This window comes from Dendrobates tinctorius, unplaced genomic scaffold (genome assembly GCF_039654945.1).
Source record: "Dendrobates tinctorius isolate UK_male_01 unplaced genomic scaffold, ASM3965494v1 ptg000065l, whole genome shotgun sequence".
NCBI classification, from domain to species: Eukaryota; Metazoa; Chordata; class Amphibia; order Anura; family Dendrobatidae; genus Dendrobates; species Dendrobates tinctorius.
The window spans coordinates 22,912,207-22,932,968 of record NW_027361733.1 but is presented as its reverse complement, the minus strand read 5'-3'; the positions used below and the strand labels follow the sequence as shown (position 1 = coordinate 22,932,968).

Here is a 20,762-nt window from a genome sequence, read left to right as displayed (position 1 = left end):
GTAATTGCACTCATTCTGGCTCTGCCACTTCCTTGTAAACCCATTTTCTGATTGTGTTGACTTGCAGAATGGAAGTGTTAGCCTCTCCGCCTGGAGCTGCACTTCAATCAGCATAAAGCTGCATTAACCTTTACTGCTACAATGTAAATAGTGGGATACGACGGTGCAGGCGAGGCTGCCGTTAATCTGGTTTTCCACTACGATGTTTGAGCATGCCGTTCATTCCTATGCTAATTTTTAACATTTACTCAACTTCTATAGAGATTTTCCATTTTGCCACAGATCGCAGGAAAGTTTCATTTTAATTAGTTTATTGTGAGACCGCTAAAATGTTTCCATTCCATCTTGTTGGGGCGTCTGCAGAACGGCGACCACTTAGGCGATTCCTTCGGCAGGCCAGTTCATGTTTTTGCAAAAATCACCCTTGACGTGGCGTGTTCTGCCATACCGTTCCAGCTGCAGGGCCGAGATGGTGGACCTCCATCCTATCAGCCCTTGGGTTGTTTGTGGAATGGCAGGGGAGAGGCCAACCTGGAGGGAAAAATGGGATTTTAAGCCGTCTCATATACACAGTATAAATTTTTTGATTTCACCCCATTTTGTAAATCTTGATAGCCACCCTCAATGGCAACATTCTTATTAAAATCCACTTATTACCACTGATAGCTGAGGGTTTGCTACAATGTGGATACTCTAGATTATCATCTGTGAATTAAAGAAGCACTCTTCCTTCCATCAAAATTTTATGCTCTTAATATATTGCAGTCACCATATTATACAGACCTGTGTACGTACAATTGCTCATTTTGCCTTTCTACCCAGCTAATTATCTTTTCCATTAGATCTATACCATCACATGATTAATAACTGACACTGGAATCCTTCTGAGCTCTATGTAGAAACAGGAGGTCAATTTTCCTTGTATGAGTCATGAGTCACTGCAAAAGTCCCTGGCAGGGGGAAGAGGGAGCAGCTAGGTCAGGAGTTGAAGAGAGGATGATAAATGCAGGAAAAAGAGACTGTTTCTACATAGAGCAGAGAAAAGAGAACAATTATCTGGGTAGAAAGGCAAAATGAGCAATTGTAAGTACATAGTGATATATAATATAGCGACTGCAGTAAATTAAGAGGATAAAAACTTTGATAGGAATGTTTCTTTAACCATATCAGTGGCACAAATCTCTCCCCATTCTGATCTTATCATTGAAGATAAATGTATTTTTGTGACACTGAGGATTGTCTAACCTGGATGTGATAGTATCAATCTCTCAGCTGTGAGAAATATGAGCTGAGAACAGGTCCAAAACCACACTAGTATAATCTATATTTGGGGTCTGACCTTTATATACTGGTCCAGCGGGGTCACCGTCCGAACCTTCATGTGGTCTGGGATTTTTATTCTGTGTGCCGCCTCCTTTGCTTCCATCGCGGTTCTTGGCTAAAATAAGAAGATGGACATTGTTATATGTTGGTTGTTTCTTGGAGCTTAGGTACCAGGACCTGATACCTATTGTGCCCTGTCAGGTAAGATTTACCTCATCATAGGGTGCAGTCAGGAACCCCCAGTTCTCGGGCCACATCTTGGTGGTTTCCTGCTCTTTTTTCACATGCGCTTTCCTGAACACATAACATAAAATATTACTCGGCCTTAATACAGTTTTTCACATTTTTTAATGTGACACGCATGTATTGGCATGAATGTGTAATGCATGGGTAAGTACTTCAGGGAGACAGTCAATGTAATGTATTTTTGAGGGGCATCCAGCCCCTAAAGTCTTGAAATATAAAGCACTTGTCCACGGATTTAGCAACTGCACAGTGTGATTGTGACCGCACTTATTCTAATCTTAATCAACATTTTAATGAATAGATCTTGGAATAATAATAATTTTCACAATTGGATGTGATTAAATAAAATGTTCCTGTGCTGAGATAATCTTATAAATGTGCCCCTGCTGTGTACTGTGTAATGGCTGTGTCACATTTATAAGATTATCTCAGCACACGGACATTTTTGTTTAACACATTAAATTGTGGAAATAATTTTTATTACAAGATCTATTACCGTAATTAAAATGTACTTTGTTCATGGGAACACCTCTTTAAGAATGTATTGATAAGAAAGGCTTCAACCACTAGGACCTCCACCAAGCCGAAAAACGTGGCACTGAAATACCTGTCTGAATGGAATGGTGACCGAACATGCGCACCACTGCTCCATTCATTCTCTATGAGACTGTCAGAGAAAGCAGTGTGCTGTCCTCGGCTTTTTCTGGCAGTCTCATAAACAATGAATATGGCGGTGATGCACAAGGCTGGCCACTACTGCATTCAAATGTGAATTTGAAGGCTCCTGGGAGTCCCAGCGTCAGATTATCACTGACTAGCAAGTTATTTCCTATCCTATGGATAGAGAATAACTTCTAACGACAGTAATAACCCTTTAAAGGGTTATTCCTAAAATGATAATGATAATAATGATAATATCTCATATTAATCTTCATTCAGTTTTATTCCATTTTGGCAATATATATAAATTAAAAAATATGTATGGTTCAATCTAGTATATTTTGGGCAACCAGCTAACACATGTCAATTATGGTGTGGTGAGCTGGGGCTTCACATCTTTCAAGAATCAGCACTGAGGCACTTCTCCCACTGATTTTGGAGCCAGCTGCCAGCACAGCTCAACTATGCTGTGTCAGCACTTGGCTCTGCACTTAACTGTTTTTCTTCTTTGTTGTATGAGACCAGTGACAGACTGGGGAACATGACTGACTGACTGGGGATGTCAGAGAACTTGACATATATCATCCAAAACAAATGCATTATCATTAAAGGAATTTTTCGTACCAGGGCTAATTTTCGTCAGGCACGGTATGTTACGGTATTGTAATGGCGTTGGCACTTCTTGCTAGTTTGATTGGTCTTCATGTGATCACTCACATGCGATTTGCATACTTGTAGTCACATGCCGACAAGCTAATATTCCTGCTTCTCTGAATGTTAAAACTTTGAGAGAAGTAGGGCGAGAAGTCAGTTGGCATATGACCACAAGTATTCAAATTGCATATGAGCAATCACGTGGCAACCAATGAAACTGGCAAGCAGAACCGCATCCTAACAGTGAGTATACGATACGCTATCACTGTATACTACACACTGTTAGGATTTGACATGATACAGTGCCTGAAGAAGTTTAGCCCTGGCCTGGTAAATCTTTTTAATGGTAATGCAAAATAACACACTGGAGAGAGCTGAGCAGTATAGTTCCAGAAATGTTCGGCAGGGGTGCAAGATGTTGGACTTCCATCAATGAACTATCGAAGGAATACATCATCAATATCTTTTGCCCTGAGAAGCCCCTTAATGTTATCGCCTACTAAAATATCGATTACATGATTCCCTTTGAGTATGATGCCCCACAAATGCCCACCTCAAACAGGCAGTATGATGACCCCAGCACACAGTATGATGGCCCCAAATTATAATGATTATATCTATATATATAAAGCTGAGTGTAGAGCCCCGCCCACTCCACATAGTCACAATCACTATAATATCCCACATCATCCCGTCGGCCTGTGCTACCGGACTACTACCTCTAATATCCCACATCATCCCATCAGCCAGAGCCACCGGACTACTACCCCTAATATCCCACATTATCCCGTCAGCCAGAGCCACCGGACTACTACCCCTAATATCCCACATCATCCCGTCAGCCAGAGCCACCGAACTACTACCCCTAATATCCCACATCATCCCGTCAGCCAGAGCCACCGGACTACTACCCCTAATATCCCACATCATCCTGTCAGCCAGAGCCACCGGACTACTACCCCTAATATCCCACATTATCCCATCAGCCAGAGCCACCGGACTACTACCCCTAATATCCCACATTATCCCGTCAGCCAGAGCCACCGGACTACTACCCCTAATATCCCACATCATCCCGTCAGCCAGAGCCACCGAACTACTACCCCTAATATCCCACATCATCCCGTCAGCCAGAGCCACCGGACTACTACCCCTAATATCCCACATCATCCTGTCAGCCAGAGCCACCGGACTACTACCCCTAATATCCCACATTATCCCATCAGCCAGAGCCACCGGACTACTACCCCTAATATCCCACATCATCCCGTCAGCCAGGGCCACCAGACAACTACCACTAATATCCCACATCATCCCATCACAGATGCCGGACAACAACCCCTAATATCCCACATCACCCCGTCAGCCAGAGCCACCGGACTACTCCCCCTAATATCCCACATCATGCCATCAGCCAGAGCCACCGGACTACTCCCCCTAATATCCCACATCATGCCGTCAGCCAGAGTCACCGGACTACTACCACTAATATCCCACATCATGCCGTCAGCCAGAGCCACCGGACTACTACCACTAATTTCCCACATCATGCCGTCAGCCAGAGCTACCGGACTACTACTCCTAATATCCCACATCATCCCGTCAGCCAGAGCCACCGGACTACTACCAGTAATATCCCACATCATCCCGTCAGCCAGAGCCACCGGACCACTCCCCCTAATATCCCACATCATCTCGTCAGCCAGAGCTACCGGACTACTACCACTAATATCCCACATCATCCCATCAGTCAGAGCCACCAGACTACTACTCCTAATATCCCACATTATCCCATCAGCCTGGGGTCAGAACCAGAGCGCTGAGTGGAACGGTCCTAACTTCCATACCGGGGATCCCTTTAAGAGAGGCCTGGTGTCAGAGCCAGAGCGCTGAGTGGATTTGTCCTGACTTCCATACCAATGATCCCTTTAATAGAAGCCTGGGGTGAGAATCAGATCGCTGAGGGATTTACCCTAACTTCCATACCGGAGATCCCTTTAAGAGAGGCCTGGGGTCAGTACCAAAGTGCAGAGTGGATTTGCCCTCACTTCCATATCGGGTATCCCTTTAAGAGGGGCCTTGGGTCAGAACCAGAGCGCTGAGTGGATTTGCCCTCACTTCGATACCGGGGATCCCTTTAACAGAGACTGGGATCAAAACCAGAGCGCTGGATGGACTTGCTCTGACTTGCATACCAATAATCCCTTTAATTGAACCCTGGGGTCAGAATCAGAGCGTTGAGGGATTTGCCCTAACTTCCATACAGGAGATCCCTTTAAGAGAGCCTGGGGTCAGAACCAAAGCGCTGGATGGATTTGCTCTGACTTCCATATCGGAGATCCCTTTAAGAAAGGCCTGGGATCAGTACTAAAGTGCAGAGTGGATTTGCCCTAACTTCCATACCAATGATCCCTTTAAGAGACCCTGGGGTCAGAACCACAGAGCTGAGTGGAACGGTCCTAACTTCCATATGAGGGATCCCTTTAAGAGAGGCCTGGGGTCAAAACCAAAGCCCTGGATGGATTTGCTCTGACTTCCATACCAATGATCCCTTTAAGAGGGAAGATGTGCCTATGGGGTGGAGGATGTGTGATGGGGATATGGGCAGGCATTCATTTCTCTCATGTGCTCTCTGCTCCTTTCAGGGGGGCAGACAATGACTGGGAGCTTATGTTCCCGGGGATGCTAGAAATACAGTATGATGGCCCCTAACCACTACCTATATATAGTTTGATGCCCATATAGCCCCTACAGTAGGTTCGGAAAGTATTCAGACCCCTTTCAATTTTTCACTCTATGTTTGATTGCAGCCATTTGGTAAATGCAAAAAAGTTCACTTTTTTCTCATTAATGTACACTCTGCACCCCATCTTTACTGAAAAAAACAGAAATGTTAGAAAATTTATTAAAGAAGAAAACTGAAATATCACATGGTCATAAGTATTCAGAACCTTTGATCAGTATTGAGTAGAAGCACCCTTTTGAGCTAGTACAGCCATGAATCTTCTTGGGAATGATGCAACAGTTCCGTCAGGTTGGATGGTGAACATTGATGGACAGCCATTTTCAGGTCTCTCTTGTTATGCCCAATTGGGTTTAGGTCAGGGCTCTGGCTGGGCCAGTCAAGAATGGTCACAGAGTTGTTCTAAAGCCATTTCTTTGTTATTTTAGCTGTGTGCTTGGGGTCATTGTCTTGTTGGAAGTTGAACCTTTGGCCAAGTCTGAGATCCAGAGCACTCTGGAAGAGGTTTCCATCCAAGATATCTCTGTACTTGGACGCATTGATGTTTACTGCAATTGCAACCAGGTGCCCTGTCCCTGCAGCTGAAAAAGACCCCCATAGCATAATACTGCCACCACCATGTTTCATTGTTGGGATTGTATTGGGCAATTGATGAGCAGTGCCTGGTTTTCTCCTCACATGCCGCTTAGAATTATCACCAAAAGGTTCTATTTTTGTCTCATCAGACCAGAGAATTTTATTTCTCATAGTCTGGGAGTCCTTCATGTGTTTTTTTTAGCAAACTTTACGCGGGCTCTCATATGTCTTGCACTGAGGAGAGTCTTCCGTCGGGCCACTCTGCCATAAAGGCCTGACTGTGGAAGGCTGCAGTGATAGTTGACTTTGTGGAACTTTCTCCCATCTCCCTACTGCATCTGTAGAGCTCAGCCACAGTGATCTTGGGGTTCTTTTTTACCTCTCTCACCAAGGCTCTTCTCCCATGATTGCTCAGTTTGGCTGGACAGCCAGGTCTAGGAAGACTTCTGTGGTACCGAACTTCTTCCAATTAAGGAGTATGGAGGCCACTGTGCTCTTAGGAACCTTAAGTACTGCAGAAATTCTTTTGTAACCTTGGCCAGATGTGTGCTTTGCCACAATTCTGCCTCTGAGCTCCTTGGCCAGTTCCTTTTGACCTCATGATTCTCATTTGTTCTGACATGCACTGTGAGCTGTGAGGTCTTATATAAACGGGTGTGTGCCTTTACAAATGAAGTCCTATCAGTTTATTTAAACACAGCTGGACTCCACTGAAGGAGTAGGACCATCTCAAGGAGGATCACAAGGAAATGGACAGCATGTGACATAAATATAAGTGTCTGAGCAAAAGGTCTTATGACCATGTGATATTTCAGTTTTTCTTTTTTCGATAAATTTGCAAAAATTTCTACATTTCTGTTTTTTATTAGTCAAGATGGGGTGCAGAGTTTACATTAATGAGAAAAAAATGATTTTTTTTTTGCATTTACCAAATGCTGCAATGAAACAAAGAGTGAAAAATTTAAAGGGGTCTGAATACTTTCCTAACCCACTGTATATCAAGTTTCATGGACCCCACAGCTACCTATATACAGTTTGATGTCCCCAAGGCTTCTATATACATTATGATTTCCCATCAGCTCCCTATATACAGTATGATGTCCCCACAGATCCATTTATACAATGACATACTCACATTCCCTACATGCAGTATGATGGCTCCCACAGCTCCCTATATACAGTATATGATGCCCCTACAGCCCCTATATACCATATGGTGTTCCCACAACTCCCTATATTTGGTATGATGTCCACACAGCTCCCTATACAGAGTATGATGTCCCCCAACTCTGTATACGCAGCTTGATAGCCCCCATATATACAGTATGGTTTCCCCACAGCTACCTATCTACAGTATAATGGCCCCTACAGTGTGACTTTATGAAGTATGAGGGCACCACTGGTACCTATACACAGTACAATGTCCCTCACAGCTCCCCTATATACAGTATGGAGTCCCTGGTAATGACTGATAAAATAATAAAAAAATATCTCACCAAGTTCCCCATGGCACGTTGCTCCCATATCTGCAGTGTGTGATCAGTGGCAGACACCATCTAGTGACGTCATTGCGCCTTCTGCGTGCAGTCTCAGATGCACAGGCCGAATGTCAAAGGCGGAAGCCATTCTCCGGATGCAGATACTTTTGAAATCCAGGCAGCAGAAGTGGTTACATGACCGGCTCACTAGGCCACAATTCAGCTCAGGGTTCTTCTGCACTCAGAGGTGCCATAGTGGCCTCAAGGTCTGCCGCTATGGACGCCTATGAAGGACAGCCTAGGGCCCAACAGAGGATTCTCTAGTTTTCCGGTGGGCCAGTCCGGCCCTTTATGAGACATACATTCAGTATACATAGGTGGACTTTTTATAATAAATATGAATTCTATGTTTTCACTGCTGCTGCACTAATTTCTTAATTTATTTATCTTGTAGGTCTTACTGCTGATGAACTTTTTTTTAAAATTTATCTATAAGTCTTTTAGTGCTTTACTGTGTTATTTATTTTTTATTCTTTTAGTTCTTTGCTATAATGCTGCATTTGATAGAGTACAGCAGATACAGTTAAAGAGATGGAAATAATTCAGGAGAAAACAGAAGCGAGAAGGCCCTACAGCCCTGGAGAGGAACAGGGTGCTGCTGGGAAATGTAGTTTTTGCAGATATGAATAGGACTGCCCATTCAGCTATGTGACGCTGAATGCTCACACAGGCGGTTAGAGATAAAAAGAGACACAAAGGTGGAAGTTGAAACTTTATGCTGTACTTAGTCTATATATTAGTAATAGTCATACAGATGCTGTGCTTTGTGAAAAATAGTGCAATTGTATATATGACTTTTTAAGGCTAATTTCACACTTGCTTTTTTTTGCAGCGCGTTTTTCCCGCAAAAAAACGCATTGGAAAAACGCATACAAACGCATACAAATGCTGCGTTTTTTTCAAGCATTTTTATGAGCATGCATGAAAAAAACGCAGCGTTTTTATGCGTTTGTATGCGTTTTTAGTGCGTTTTTACCGCGTTTGCGTTTTTTTCCAACATTAGGTGGCCCCTCACACTAACCCAAACCATGACTTTACTAACCCTAACCCTAACCCTGACCCTAACCCTAACCCTGACCCTAACCCTAACCCTAACCCTGACCCTAACCCTGACCCTAACCCTGACCCTAACCCTAACCCTTAACGAAACCATACTAACCCTAACCCTAACCCTAAACCCTAGCTAACCCTAACCCTAGCCCTAAACCCCCTTAACTAACCCTAACTCTAACCCAAACCCCTAAATTCCATTGTCCAACTAATGGTAAAAAAAAAAACACATGAGCGAAAAAAGCATACATAAGCATGCCAATGCGCACATATGCGCACCCATAGACTTATAATGGGTGTCTTGCTGTAAAAAAACGCATTGCGTGTGCATGCGTTTTTTTGAGGCAAGTCGGACGCCCAAAAAATGCAACAGGATGCATTTTGTGCGCCCGAGAGCATACCGCAAAAAAACGCATGCGCGGAAAAACGCATACAAACGCATGTGTATGCGCACATAAGCGCATCCCATGCAAAGTATAGGAAAAAAAACACATGCGTTTTTTAGCGCTAAAATACCGCGAAAAAAAACGCAAGTGTGAAACCAGCCTAAGAGTCACATGACGAATGTGATTGAGACCACGTAATGAGATACAATCAGATCACTGTGCAGCCAGCAATCCTCGCCCTAAATAATTCATGAAGGTAAATCACACAATCCTTTCTCCTATTCTAACCTGCAGCTGCTACATATACATTCATACCATATACATAGCCCACGTCTGTCTATTTATCTCACATTATCTATATACATGCACATTATATATATATCATACCTCCATTATACAGACGCATATATATTCATATATATATGTATACACAGTAAATAAAGTGGGGAAAATAAGAATTTGATACACTGCAAATTTTGCAAGTTTCCCACCTACAAAGAATGGGGAGGTCTGTAATTATTGTTGTATGTACACTTCAACTATAAGAAACAGTCTTAAAATTAAATTCAGAAAATCACATTGTATGATTTTTACATAATTAATTTGTATTTTATTGCATGAAATAAGTATTTGATACAATACCAAAACAGAATTTAATATTTCATAGAGAAACTTTTGTGTGCAATTACAGAGGTCAGACGTTTCCTGTAGTTCTTGACCAAGTTTGCACACACTGCAGCAGGGATTTTGGCCCACTCCTCCATACAGATCTTCTCCAGAGCTTTCTGGTTTTGGGGCTGTCGCTGGATAAAATTGAGTTTCAGCTCCCTCCAAAGATTTTCAACTGAGTTCAGGTCTGGGAATTGACTTGGCCTCTCAAGGACCTTGAAATGCTTCTTACAGAGCCACTTCTTAGTTGCCCTGGATGTGTGTTTGGGTCATTGTCATGCTAGAAGACTCAGCCACAACCCATTTTCAAAGCACTTACTGAAGTAAGGAGGTTGTGTGCCAAAATATTGCGATACATGACCCCAAGCATCCTCCCTTCAGTACGATGTAGTGCTGTACCCTTTGCAGAAAATCACTCCCAAAATATGTTTCCCTCTCCATGATTCATGGCTGAGATAGTGTTCTTGGGGTTGTATTCATCGTTCTTCCTCCAAAAATGGCGAGTGGAGTTGATACCAAAAAATTCTATTTTAGTCTCATCTGACCACATGACCTTCTCTCATGCCTCCTCTGAATCATCCAGACGGTCATTGGCGAACTTCAAATGGGTCTGGACATGTGCTGATGTGAGCAGGGGGACCTTGCGTGCTCTGCAGGATTTTAATCCATGACGACATAGAGTGTAACGGTAGTGTTTGAGACTGTTCCCAGCTCTCTTCAGGTCATTGACCAGGTCCTCCCATGTAGTTCTGGTCTAATTCCACACCTTACTCAGAATCATCTTTACTCATTTTTACCCCATGAGGTGAGAGATTGCATGGAGCGCCAGACCAAGGAAGATTGACAGTCGTCTTGCATTTCTTCCATTTTCTAATAATTGAGCAAACAGTTGTTACCTTCTCATCAAGCTGCTTGCCTATTGTTCTGTAGCCCATACCAGCCTTGTGCAGGTATACAATTTTCTCTTTGTTGTCCTTAGACAGCTCTTTGGTCTTGGCCATGGAGGAGAGGTTGGAATGTGAGTGTGTGGACAGGTGTCTTTTATACAGGTAAGAGTTCAAACCAGGGGTGGATTAAGGGTAGCCAGGGCCCCGGGCTGTTCAGACTCTGTGGGCCCCCCCGGTTATTTGACGGGGTCGGGAAGTCACTAGTTTTCATGACGCATACGGTGCGTCAAGGGGAGGGAAGGGGTTAAATACTGAGGTAAAAAAACTCTGCAAATACGCAACGTGTGCACGAGGGCTCACAAATACTGAGGTAAAAAACACCAAATGCTCAGCGGGTCCATGAGGCCTTACAAATACTGAGGTAAAAACTCACCAAATACTCAGTGTGTGCATGAGGCCTTACAAATATTGGAAGGCTTCCACCCAACTAGTCCTGACTCACCTGTACCTAACATCGAAACCAGCAAATAGTCTGCAATCACCTGCTGACCTGGACCCATGACCTGTCAGACAAGTTACTTCACATGAGTCACACAGAGGCTTCTGCTTCATGAACTTCCCCAGATAGAAGAAGCAGCCTCCGATGTGCAGCCTGTGGCCGGATACACAGGAAGAGATGCTCCGCATCACAGGCTGTGCCCAACATGTCAGCAGAGGGGTTAACGCCACAGACAAGTCGCCGTCTCCTCACACACTGGACACGACGCTGCATCTGGCGACGAACAAGCGCACATTGCGCAATGTTAGTCATGTCCCAGATGTTCAGCATGTGGAGGACTAAGGGGGGACAAATAAAGACCCCAGGATTGGAACAGGAGCATGGGAAAGTGGATGTTGGTCGGAGGGGCAGGGTTTATATAGGGGTCGGAGTAAGTAAATATATACATATGCGGGCAGCGCACACATGCATAATCCTCAGGTTGTATAACTTTCAACTGGTCAAAACATTTCTCTCAGTAGGCCAAGAAAGAAATGTGGCAGGAATAAAGTACACCTCATAGTAACTTATGTGTGAGGCAGAGGTGACAAGACCCGCCATCTCGTGCCCACCTTACTAGAGGTGCCCACTGCCAACATATAACAAAAAAGACAGCAGGATGGCACTCACTGTTCTCTTGAAATGATTCACTTTATTTCATATCGACAAAGCATAGGCACCGGCACGGGAGAATTGTAAAAAGACGGACAACAGCCGTCAAGATCTCTCCATTCTTTGTCGGTGGGAAAACTTGCAAAATCGTCAGTGTATCAAATACTTACAGTATTTTCCCACTGTACTTATATACTATATATACACACACAGTATATACTTGTTACATACCCTATGTACACACACTATATCCTTGATATATGCCCTATACTGATACTATATCCTTATGCAGGGCTGGTTTTAGGCAAAGTGGGGCCTAGGCAAAAGTTTAAAATAGGGTCCAGACGCACATCATTTCCCTCCGCCTGGCCTTTGTACTGCTCAGAATTACGCCTTTCATCATCCATTTGCCTTAGTACAACCTTCAGTTTTTTCTCCGTACGATGTACTTGTTTGCTAGCAGATTGTCGCACTTTAATTTCTGCATCAAGCTGTTCCTCCAGTAGTGCAACCTTTGCTTCTAAGTCCTTATTCTGGCGAACTAATTGCTGATAGGCATTCTCATTCTTCTGACCATTACTATGGTCTGTCTTCAGATCAGCATCCATCAGGTCAACCTGAAGTGTGGCCTTTCTCCACTTCTTCTTCAAGCTGAACAATGCGAGACTTTAACCGCCTCTTTTCTTTCAAAGCCAGAGCACCTTCACCTCTGTTGTTGGCAATCACATCAGCCAGTTCATCTTTTTCCTGCTGTGCTTGTCTTTTAGCACACTCTGCAGCAGAAAGCTCCATCTGCAAACGAATCACCTCTGCTTCCATACTTTTCAGTTTCTTTTTGTCTTCACACTGTTCCTCACTCAGGGCTGGCCGCTGTAAGTCTTCATCCCACTTCTTCTCCTGCAGAAGACCTCTTACAGTTTTTGTTAGTACTCCTACCTCTTCTCTGAGTGACTTATTCAGACCTTGCCACAATGCCAGGTGACCTTTGAGCTCAAAGACTTCTTTCTCTAGCTCATCCAGTCTGTGCTCCCTTTCTCTCTCAGAGCCACAGTCACCCCTAGAGTCTGAGTCACGCCGATCATCCGAGTCAACCCTCCAGTTACCCTCTGACCATGTCCATTCCAGTCACCTCATCTCCCAGCCCACCATCTGTCTTGTCACGAGACGTCAGGTCCTTCAGTTGGGCAGATGTACTTCTTTTCCCGGTCAGTTCTACTTCTGACCTGTCCACTTTAGGAGGTGTCACCATCTCAGCGTCCGCTGGCCCCACAGTCGAAACGTCTCCATCGTCCGACCATATGTCATCAAAGAACACAAAGTCCCGGCCCCTCTCCAAGGCATAGACTAAGTCTCGTGGTATCCCGCCCCCTTGGCACACACCACCTTTAGTCCCCTCAAACATTACTCGGTCTACTGCATAGTTCACCATGACCCCATGTTTACAGCGAACCCTGGCGTTTTTCTCGGTCAGAGATAAAACGAGCGGAGTTCCTGTCAGTCACCTGACTCTCTGAGTCCAGTCTACCAGAGACTCCTTCCCGGTGCAGCATCATGGTACACACCTGTGGCCCATCATTATCCGGAAAATACATGCCGCACTCCTCAAAACTCATACAGACACACTGCGGTTCCCCAGATATACCCACTGAGGCTACCAGTGCTGCCATTTCCTGAACCACCCCAATTTGGGTCACCGCCCCCTTCCTGGGACTCCGCCCTCTTTGGGTTACCACCCCAATTTGGGTCACCGCCCCCTTCTGGGACTCCACTTCTTTTTGGGTTACCACCCCAATTTGGGTCACCGCCCCCTTCTGGGACTCCACTTCTTTTTGGGTTACCACCCCAATTTGGGTCACTACCCCCTTCTGGGACTCCACCCGCTTTTGGGCTACCACCCCGATTTGGGCCACCGCCCCCTTTCGAGACTTCCCCATGTCCGTTATACCGGTCTTCTCAGACCACAGTTCACACAACACAGTTTGTCTCTTTTACGATACCACACAAGTCCTTGCTGGCACCACCACAGCTCCTGCTGTCACCGATCACCGACACCACCGGCTGCTGTTCACACACAGCGGCTGGTGTCCTCTTCGTAACCCCGCCGAGTTACAGGAAGCCGATTTACCCCTTCTTGACTCCCACTAAGCCACCACAGGCTGAGTTGAGAAAAGAAAAAAAACACCACACAAAAAACTTACATGTCCTGTCTGTGTGCTATTCAGGACCTTCCATCTCCTCTCCTGAGACCGTCCAACACACAGGGCGCACGGGGTGCTATTCAGGGAGCGACCCTCCTCCCAGGGTTTCCCAACACACCAGCCACACCAACACACCACACAAAACTCACGTGCCCTGTCTGTGTGCTATTCAGGACATTTCGTCTCCGCCTGAGACTGTCCAACACCCAGGGCGCACCGGGTGCTATTCAGGGAGCGGCCCTCCTCCCAGGGTTTCCCAACACACCGGCCTCACCAGGTCCAGGGGCTTAGCGGGTGCTCTTGAGGACATCCATCTCCTCCTGAGACTGCCCAACACTCACGCCTCACCAGGTCCAAGGTCATACCACGTGCTCCAGGGATCCGATTCTTCCCCTAGAATCTCCCAACACTGACCCTCCAGGACCTTGCTCACTGAACCCTCCAGGTACACAGTCTCTCTCACTGACCCAGGTCAGTACAACATGAACACCTGTCCGTTATCTGTGTCGGCCCCACAGGTCCTCGGATACCTCTTCTCCACAGAGGCACCCTATCAATCACCAGTCTCTTTCTCACTGACCTCGGTCAGTACAATACGGTTTTCACGACCGTCACCTGCTGGCCGTGCAGGTTCTCGGACCCCTCTACCGCAGAGGTATCCTATAAGTCTCTTTCTCCTGGGGAAACGGCCGCACTGGGCTCACCGATCCGGACAGTGTCTTACTCACTAGGCCTCCCCACGGTTCTAGAACCACAGCCGGGCAGTGGCTTCCCCAACCGTCAGCCCTCCTGGCTCAGCGTTGCCCTTAGCAACCGACTTTGCAGTCCTCTTCCGTTGCTCCCAGCAACAAGGCTACAACAATGCCCATAGCTTTCTCCACCAATTGTGAGGTAGCGCTGTCATTCGGGTAGGGGATACTCGCTTAGTGGCCAATAAATCACGTCTGGCACAGGTTTTCCATAAAACCAAAACAGTCCATGCGGTTTATTCAGCAGCATAAACCCACAGCAGCAACATAAAGATCATATAAACGGCATAGCGTCCATGACAGAGCTTCACTCTGTTAGCAGTGTCCAAAACGCAGGCTTTTCAGCCTCACAGTTATATCTCACCCCGTCAGGGTTCTCTCATGGCTGCTTCTCCATACTGCAGACATTCATTCCCTCCAGGGAACTCTCAGGCACTTGCAGCCATTAAACACAGCGCCCACACGTGCTGTCAGGCAGGAAGCCCCATCTCAGTGGGACCTTCCACACTGGACCAACCGGGTCCAAGCATTCACCACATATGACCTACCCTGGCCACATTATATGGTCCATAGCCAAGCCCACCGGGTCACATGACTATGACCTCATCACAGGTCCTTCAACCACACATATACACTTTACAATAGCGTTATTAAACACACCCTCTGGGTGGGTTTGTAGGTAACTAGTCCCTGACACATTGAACCAGCACCTCAGCAGTATCACTGCTGATTAACACACATATAAATCTCCATCTCAAGGCCACCCACCTTGAGATACATAACGGTCATTCAGTATCTTGCCATTCATCCACTCTCCTGGGACATCCATACAGCGCCCCCTAGTGGACACAGTGGTCACTACACCACATGTTAGATACCCTATATATACATACACAATATATACTTGTCATATACCATACTGTATACACACAGTATATACTTGTTATATACCCTATATGCACACTATATATATATATATATACTTGTTATATACCCTATATATACATACACAATATATAGTTGTCATATATCATACTGTATACACACAGTATATACTTGTTATATACCCTATATGCACACAATATATATATACTTGTTATATACCCTATATATACATACACAATGTATAGTTGTCATATATCATACTGTATACACACAGTATATACTTGTTATATACCCTATATGCACACTATATATATACTTGTTATATACCCTATATATACATGCACAATATATACTTGTCATATACCATATTGTATACACACAGTATATACTTGTTATATACCCTATAAACACACAGTATATACTTGTTATATACCATATACTGTATACACAAAGTATATACTTATTATATACCCTATATACACACAATATATACTTGTTATATACTGTATATACAGCATATACTTTTTATATACCCTATATACACATAGTATATACTTGTTATATACTGTATACACACACATTATATACTTATTATATACCCAATATACACACAGTATATACTTGTTATATACTGTATACACTCACAGTATATACTTATTATATACCCTATATACACACAGTATATACTTGTTATACACTGTATACACACACAGTATATACTTGTTATATGCCCTAAACAGACACTATATCCTTGTTATATAATCAAACACACTTTAAAATTATGATAATATCCTATACATGGTATATCTTTTTTATATACCGTATACACACACATTATAAAGTATTACGTAACCTGTGTACACACGATATATCCTGTGCACATTATATTCTGTGGACACACCAGTATATACTGTACATTATATACACCCTGCTCCCCATTATGTACACAGATAAGAGGCAGCATTATGTTACCAGATCATGTCTTGTGCCACGAGGTTTCTGTGTTTGCCCTGGTCCTGGGGGGCGGCTGCCATGTCTCTGTACACACAGCTTCCTAGCAGAGGACACAGCTGATTGCTGTTTACCTGTAGCCAGGTAACCGGAGTGAGGCGGTGACATCACACTGAGGGCAGGGCCTCCATGTTATTATATATGAAGCATGATATGATGGATATAAAGGTGTGGAGGTGATCACATTGAGTATTGGGCCTTCATGATATTATACTGCTTGAAGCGTGATATAATGATAATATGGATGCACATTTCCCAGCTGCCTGTAGCAAAGTCTGATTTTTGACCTATATAATATACTAGCTATGAACCCGTTCTATTCCCGGGTGGCGAGCATTTTTATTGGTATATGGTCTCCCATCCTGGTATGTGCTGCTCCCTCCTATCCTGGTATGCATGGCACCCCTCATCCCTATCCTGCTATGCATGGCACCCCTCATCCTTATCCTGGTATGCATGGTACCCCCTCATCCCTATAATGGCATGTATGGCCCCCTCATCCCTATTCTGGTATGTATAGTCCCACCCCAATCCTGGTATGCATGGTACCCCATTCCTCATCCTGGTATACATGGTCCCCTCACCCCCCAATCCTGGTATGCATGGTACCCCCTCATCCCAATCCTGGTATGCATGGTCCCCTCATCCATATCCTGGTATTCATGGTCCCCTCACCACCCAATCCTGGTATGCATGGTCCCCTCACCCCCCAGTCCTGTTATGCATGGTCCCCTCACCCCCCAATCCTGGTATGCATGTTCCCTTCACCCCCCAATCCTGGTATGCATGGTCCCCCTCACCCCCCCCAATCCTGGTATGCATGGTACCCCCTCATCCCTATCCTGGTATGCATGGTCCCCCCCTCATCCCTATCGTAGGATATATGGTCCCCTCACCCGCCAATCCTGTTATGCATGGTCCCCTCATCCCAAATCATGGTATACATGGCACCCCTTACCTCCCAATTCTGGTATGCAAGGTCCCTCATCCCCAATCCTGGTATGCATGGTCCCATCACCCCCCTATCCTGGTATGCATGGTCCTCTCACCCCCCTATCCTAGTATGCATGGTCCTCTCACCCCCCCTATCCTGGTGTGCATAGTCCCCTCACCCCCCTTTCCTGGTGTTCATGGTCCTCTCACTCCCCTTTCCTGGTATGCATGGTCATCACCCCCCTTTCCTGGTATGCATGGTCCTGGCGGTGGAAAGCGAGGACTGCGCAGGCGCCAAGTCCGGCACCACAACGCACCTTCTCCAGACATCACGGCAAAACAACGTAATGATCGGATATTGACGCGGGGTCTCGCCGTGATGTCAGGAGAGGGCCCGCGTCAATACCCAATTGTTAAGTTGTTGTGCTGTGATGTCAGGAGAGGGCGTGTTGTGGTGCCAGACTCGGCGCCTGTGCAGTCCTCGCTTTCCGGCGCCATTTTCTTGAAGACACACTGTAGTGTGAAGACACTGCACTGTGTCTTCTACAAAATGGCAGCGGAAAGCGCAGACTGCGCGTGCACCGACTCGGCACCACAACCTGCCCTCTCCTGACATCACAGCAAGACGCAAGACTCCGCGGCATCAGCAACACCGGATCGGTAAGGTGTTGTGCCGGAGATCGCGGTATGCGATCAGTGCTTACGCATACCGCGATTTTCTGGGTGGATGCGTCACTCTGTGGGGTCCAGTCTGCGCAGACGCGTCACGCAGTCTATAAAGGCTTCAGACTGAGTGGCGCTCCCACCGTTATATTATAGACTGTATGCAGCATAGCCGTTATCGATAGTGACCAGTCAGGTCACAAATTACATTTTTCAAAAGGCCTCTGAAAAATGAGAGCAGGAATCTGATTGGTTACAAGGGTTGAGGACTCCAATTTCCATTTACATCAGTTTCGATAAATCTTCCCCCAGTGTGCCAGTGTAAGGGAGGGTCAGGACCGTAGTCGTGACCTGGACTGTGGTGGCAACTGCGCCCAGCCCTTCCCCTACATGAAACAATACTATGCTCCTCGGCATACCTGCATATCTAGATCCATCTTTACCCGGACACTTCCCAGGCCATAACATTCCCTCTTCTAGGCAACCCCCATCGATGGAGACACAGTCTGAGACAACTTTAACACTTGCTTTACTTAGAATTTTGCACGTTACACCCACAGTTGGTACATCATCACATTTACTTGCTTCCTGATCTTTCCCTTGCTTGCTGTCACTTCTGTGCAGTACACGCCCGGACTGGACCGTACTAGACTGCTTCCCAGTTCCTTCCAGGTCTGACTTCACTAAAATGAAGTTTGCTTCAGCCTGTTTCGCCCCAGACATTGATTCATCAATCACTACACTTGGTGACCCCCGGTGAAGCATCCAGCCCATCTGTACCAATCTCGTCGAAGTGCAAACTCCTTTCATCTCCTTAGTCCAGCCAACTTCTGCCCTAAAAGCATTGACCCAGGTGGTAAGACGCCACATCTTCCTTTTCCTGTTCTGAGCCACTGCTAAGACCTGCAGTGGCCGTGGGCAACGTGGGCAATAACGACTTAACATTGCGTGACTGCCAAGCTGTCCGGGCCTATAGCCCATGTGCACTCTTGGGCTCCTTGGCCCCGTCTGACTTAACTTTCTACAAGCTTCCCTCTTACTACCCGGCAGCCCCTCCCATGATTAAGTACTAGAAGACACCTATAGAGAAGGGAGGCATGAGAGGCATCATTTCTTACCCTCCTACACCAACACCACAGCCACATTCCCCCAAACACTATATTGGCCTACACAGGCCCAAATGTCAATCTATAATACACCTGCCCAATATGGCCCCTTGATCAGACCCTCTGTTGGAGGCTGGTCCCAACATGGGTATGGTTGACATGGCCATATTGGGGGGGTATGAACCACATGGATACTCCAATACCGAGGAGTATCCTCTACAGTATCCATCATCACATTTCTTGGCTCCACCATCCTGGAGCATCACATGCAAATACACCGAGTGAGGTACAAGTTGCGCCTTCAACGCAGCAAACAGGTCAAGCTGCCCTTCCGCCATCACCACCCCCAACATACCCTAACGTATAATTTTTGTTTATTATGTTTTTGTTTTTGTTAAACTCAACTTTCTTGTTTTTGTTATGCTAATTTTTTGGGCCTTTGTCATCCCATTTGTATTGGGAAAAGAAACAATATGCTCATAATATTGTTTTGTGTTATGAAAAACTCTAGGTTTGGAGTAAAAACAGTTTTGACAAACTGACTAATGTGTAATGTTATGACGAAATTGTTAATCTTTGCATTTAAACATTTGACACATTATAAGGGAAATACAACACACACTTGTAACCAAAAAATGAGTTTACTTAAGCAACATAATTCAAAGTTACAACATAGAAATAGCATTGTGTTGCCATGGAGTAGCTCCCTCTGGTGTGACAAAATAATTAGTAAAAACATCCCGCACTTTTAATCCAGAGAGCTGACGACGAAGAGGTATCACATGTGTAATTGGCCTCACAACATTTTCTAACAGAACTTCATCACCTTCAGATGAGGAGCAGTCATGTATTGTAAAGTTGTGAAGGATCACACACGCTTTATTCACCTCATTTACATTGGATTCACTAAGCTGAATGGCTGACTGCGGGACACGCCATTAGGCACAAAGAATGCCAAAGGCACACTCAACCAGTCGTCATGCGCGGGATAGGCGTAAGTTAAAAATTCTGCGCCGGTAGTCCAGGCCTCTCCGAGGATAGGGACTCATGACGTGATGTGTTAATTGAAAGGCCTCATCTGAAACCAAAACATATGGCATAGCATCCATAGTGGACCCTTCTAGGTAACGTGAGGTTGGTAGGTTCAACTCATTATTGCGCAGCCGCCGACCCATAATGGAAGAATTGAAGACTCTGGAGTCTCCAGTTCTTCCATAGGACCCAATATCTACAATTATAAACCTGTAGCGAATGTCAACCAGGGCCAACAACACTACAGAAAAATACTGTTTAAGACTATAATATTGGGACACTGAGTTTGGGGGCTTACGCACG

At 45.4% G+C, this 20,762-nt stretch overlaps 1 protein-coding gene across 1 annotated transcript; it reads right to left on the bottom strand.

Moving 5' to 3' along the window:
* Nucleotides 1–294: 294 nt before the first annotated feature.
* On the bottom strand, nucleotides 295–16,804 carry CIMIP1 (ciliary microtubule inner protein 1). The gene is made up of 4 exons (XM_073580966.1): nucleotides 16,687–16,804; nucleotides 1,536–1,617; nucleotides 1,340–1,438; nucleotides 295–531 (listed from the first exon to the last, which is right to left on the bottom strand). Exons 1-4 carry the CDS (start codon nucleotides 16,746–16,748, stop codon nucleotides 376–378), a joined length of 399 nt encoding a protein of 132 aa, XP_073437067.1. The 5' UTR covers nucleotides 16,749–16,804; the 3' UTR covers nucleotides 295–375.
* Between the last annotated feature and the right edge of the window lie 3,958 nt (nucleotides 16,805–20,762).

What these genes read in the sequence shown, in the direction of transcription:
- CIMIP1 (XM_073580966.1), bottom strand. Translation starts at nt 16,748, where the DNA reads ATGGCAGCCGCCCCCCAGGACCAGGGCAAACACAGAAACCTCGTGGCA. An exon ending in GTGGCACAAGACATGATCTG is followed by an intron (nt 1,618 to 16,686) that starts GTAACATAATGC and finishes TTATGTGTTCAG; the next exon opens with GAAAGCGCATGTGAAAAAAG. An exon ending in TGACTGCACCCTATGATGAG is followed by an intron (nt 1,439 to 1,535) that starts GTAAATCTTACC and finishes TTCTTATTTTAG; the next exon opens with CCAAGAACCGCGATGGAAGC.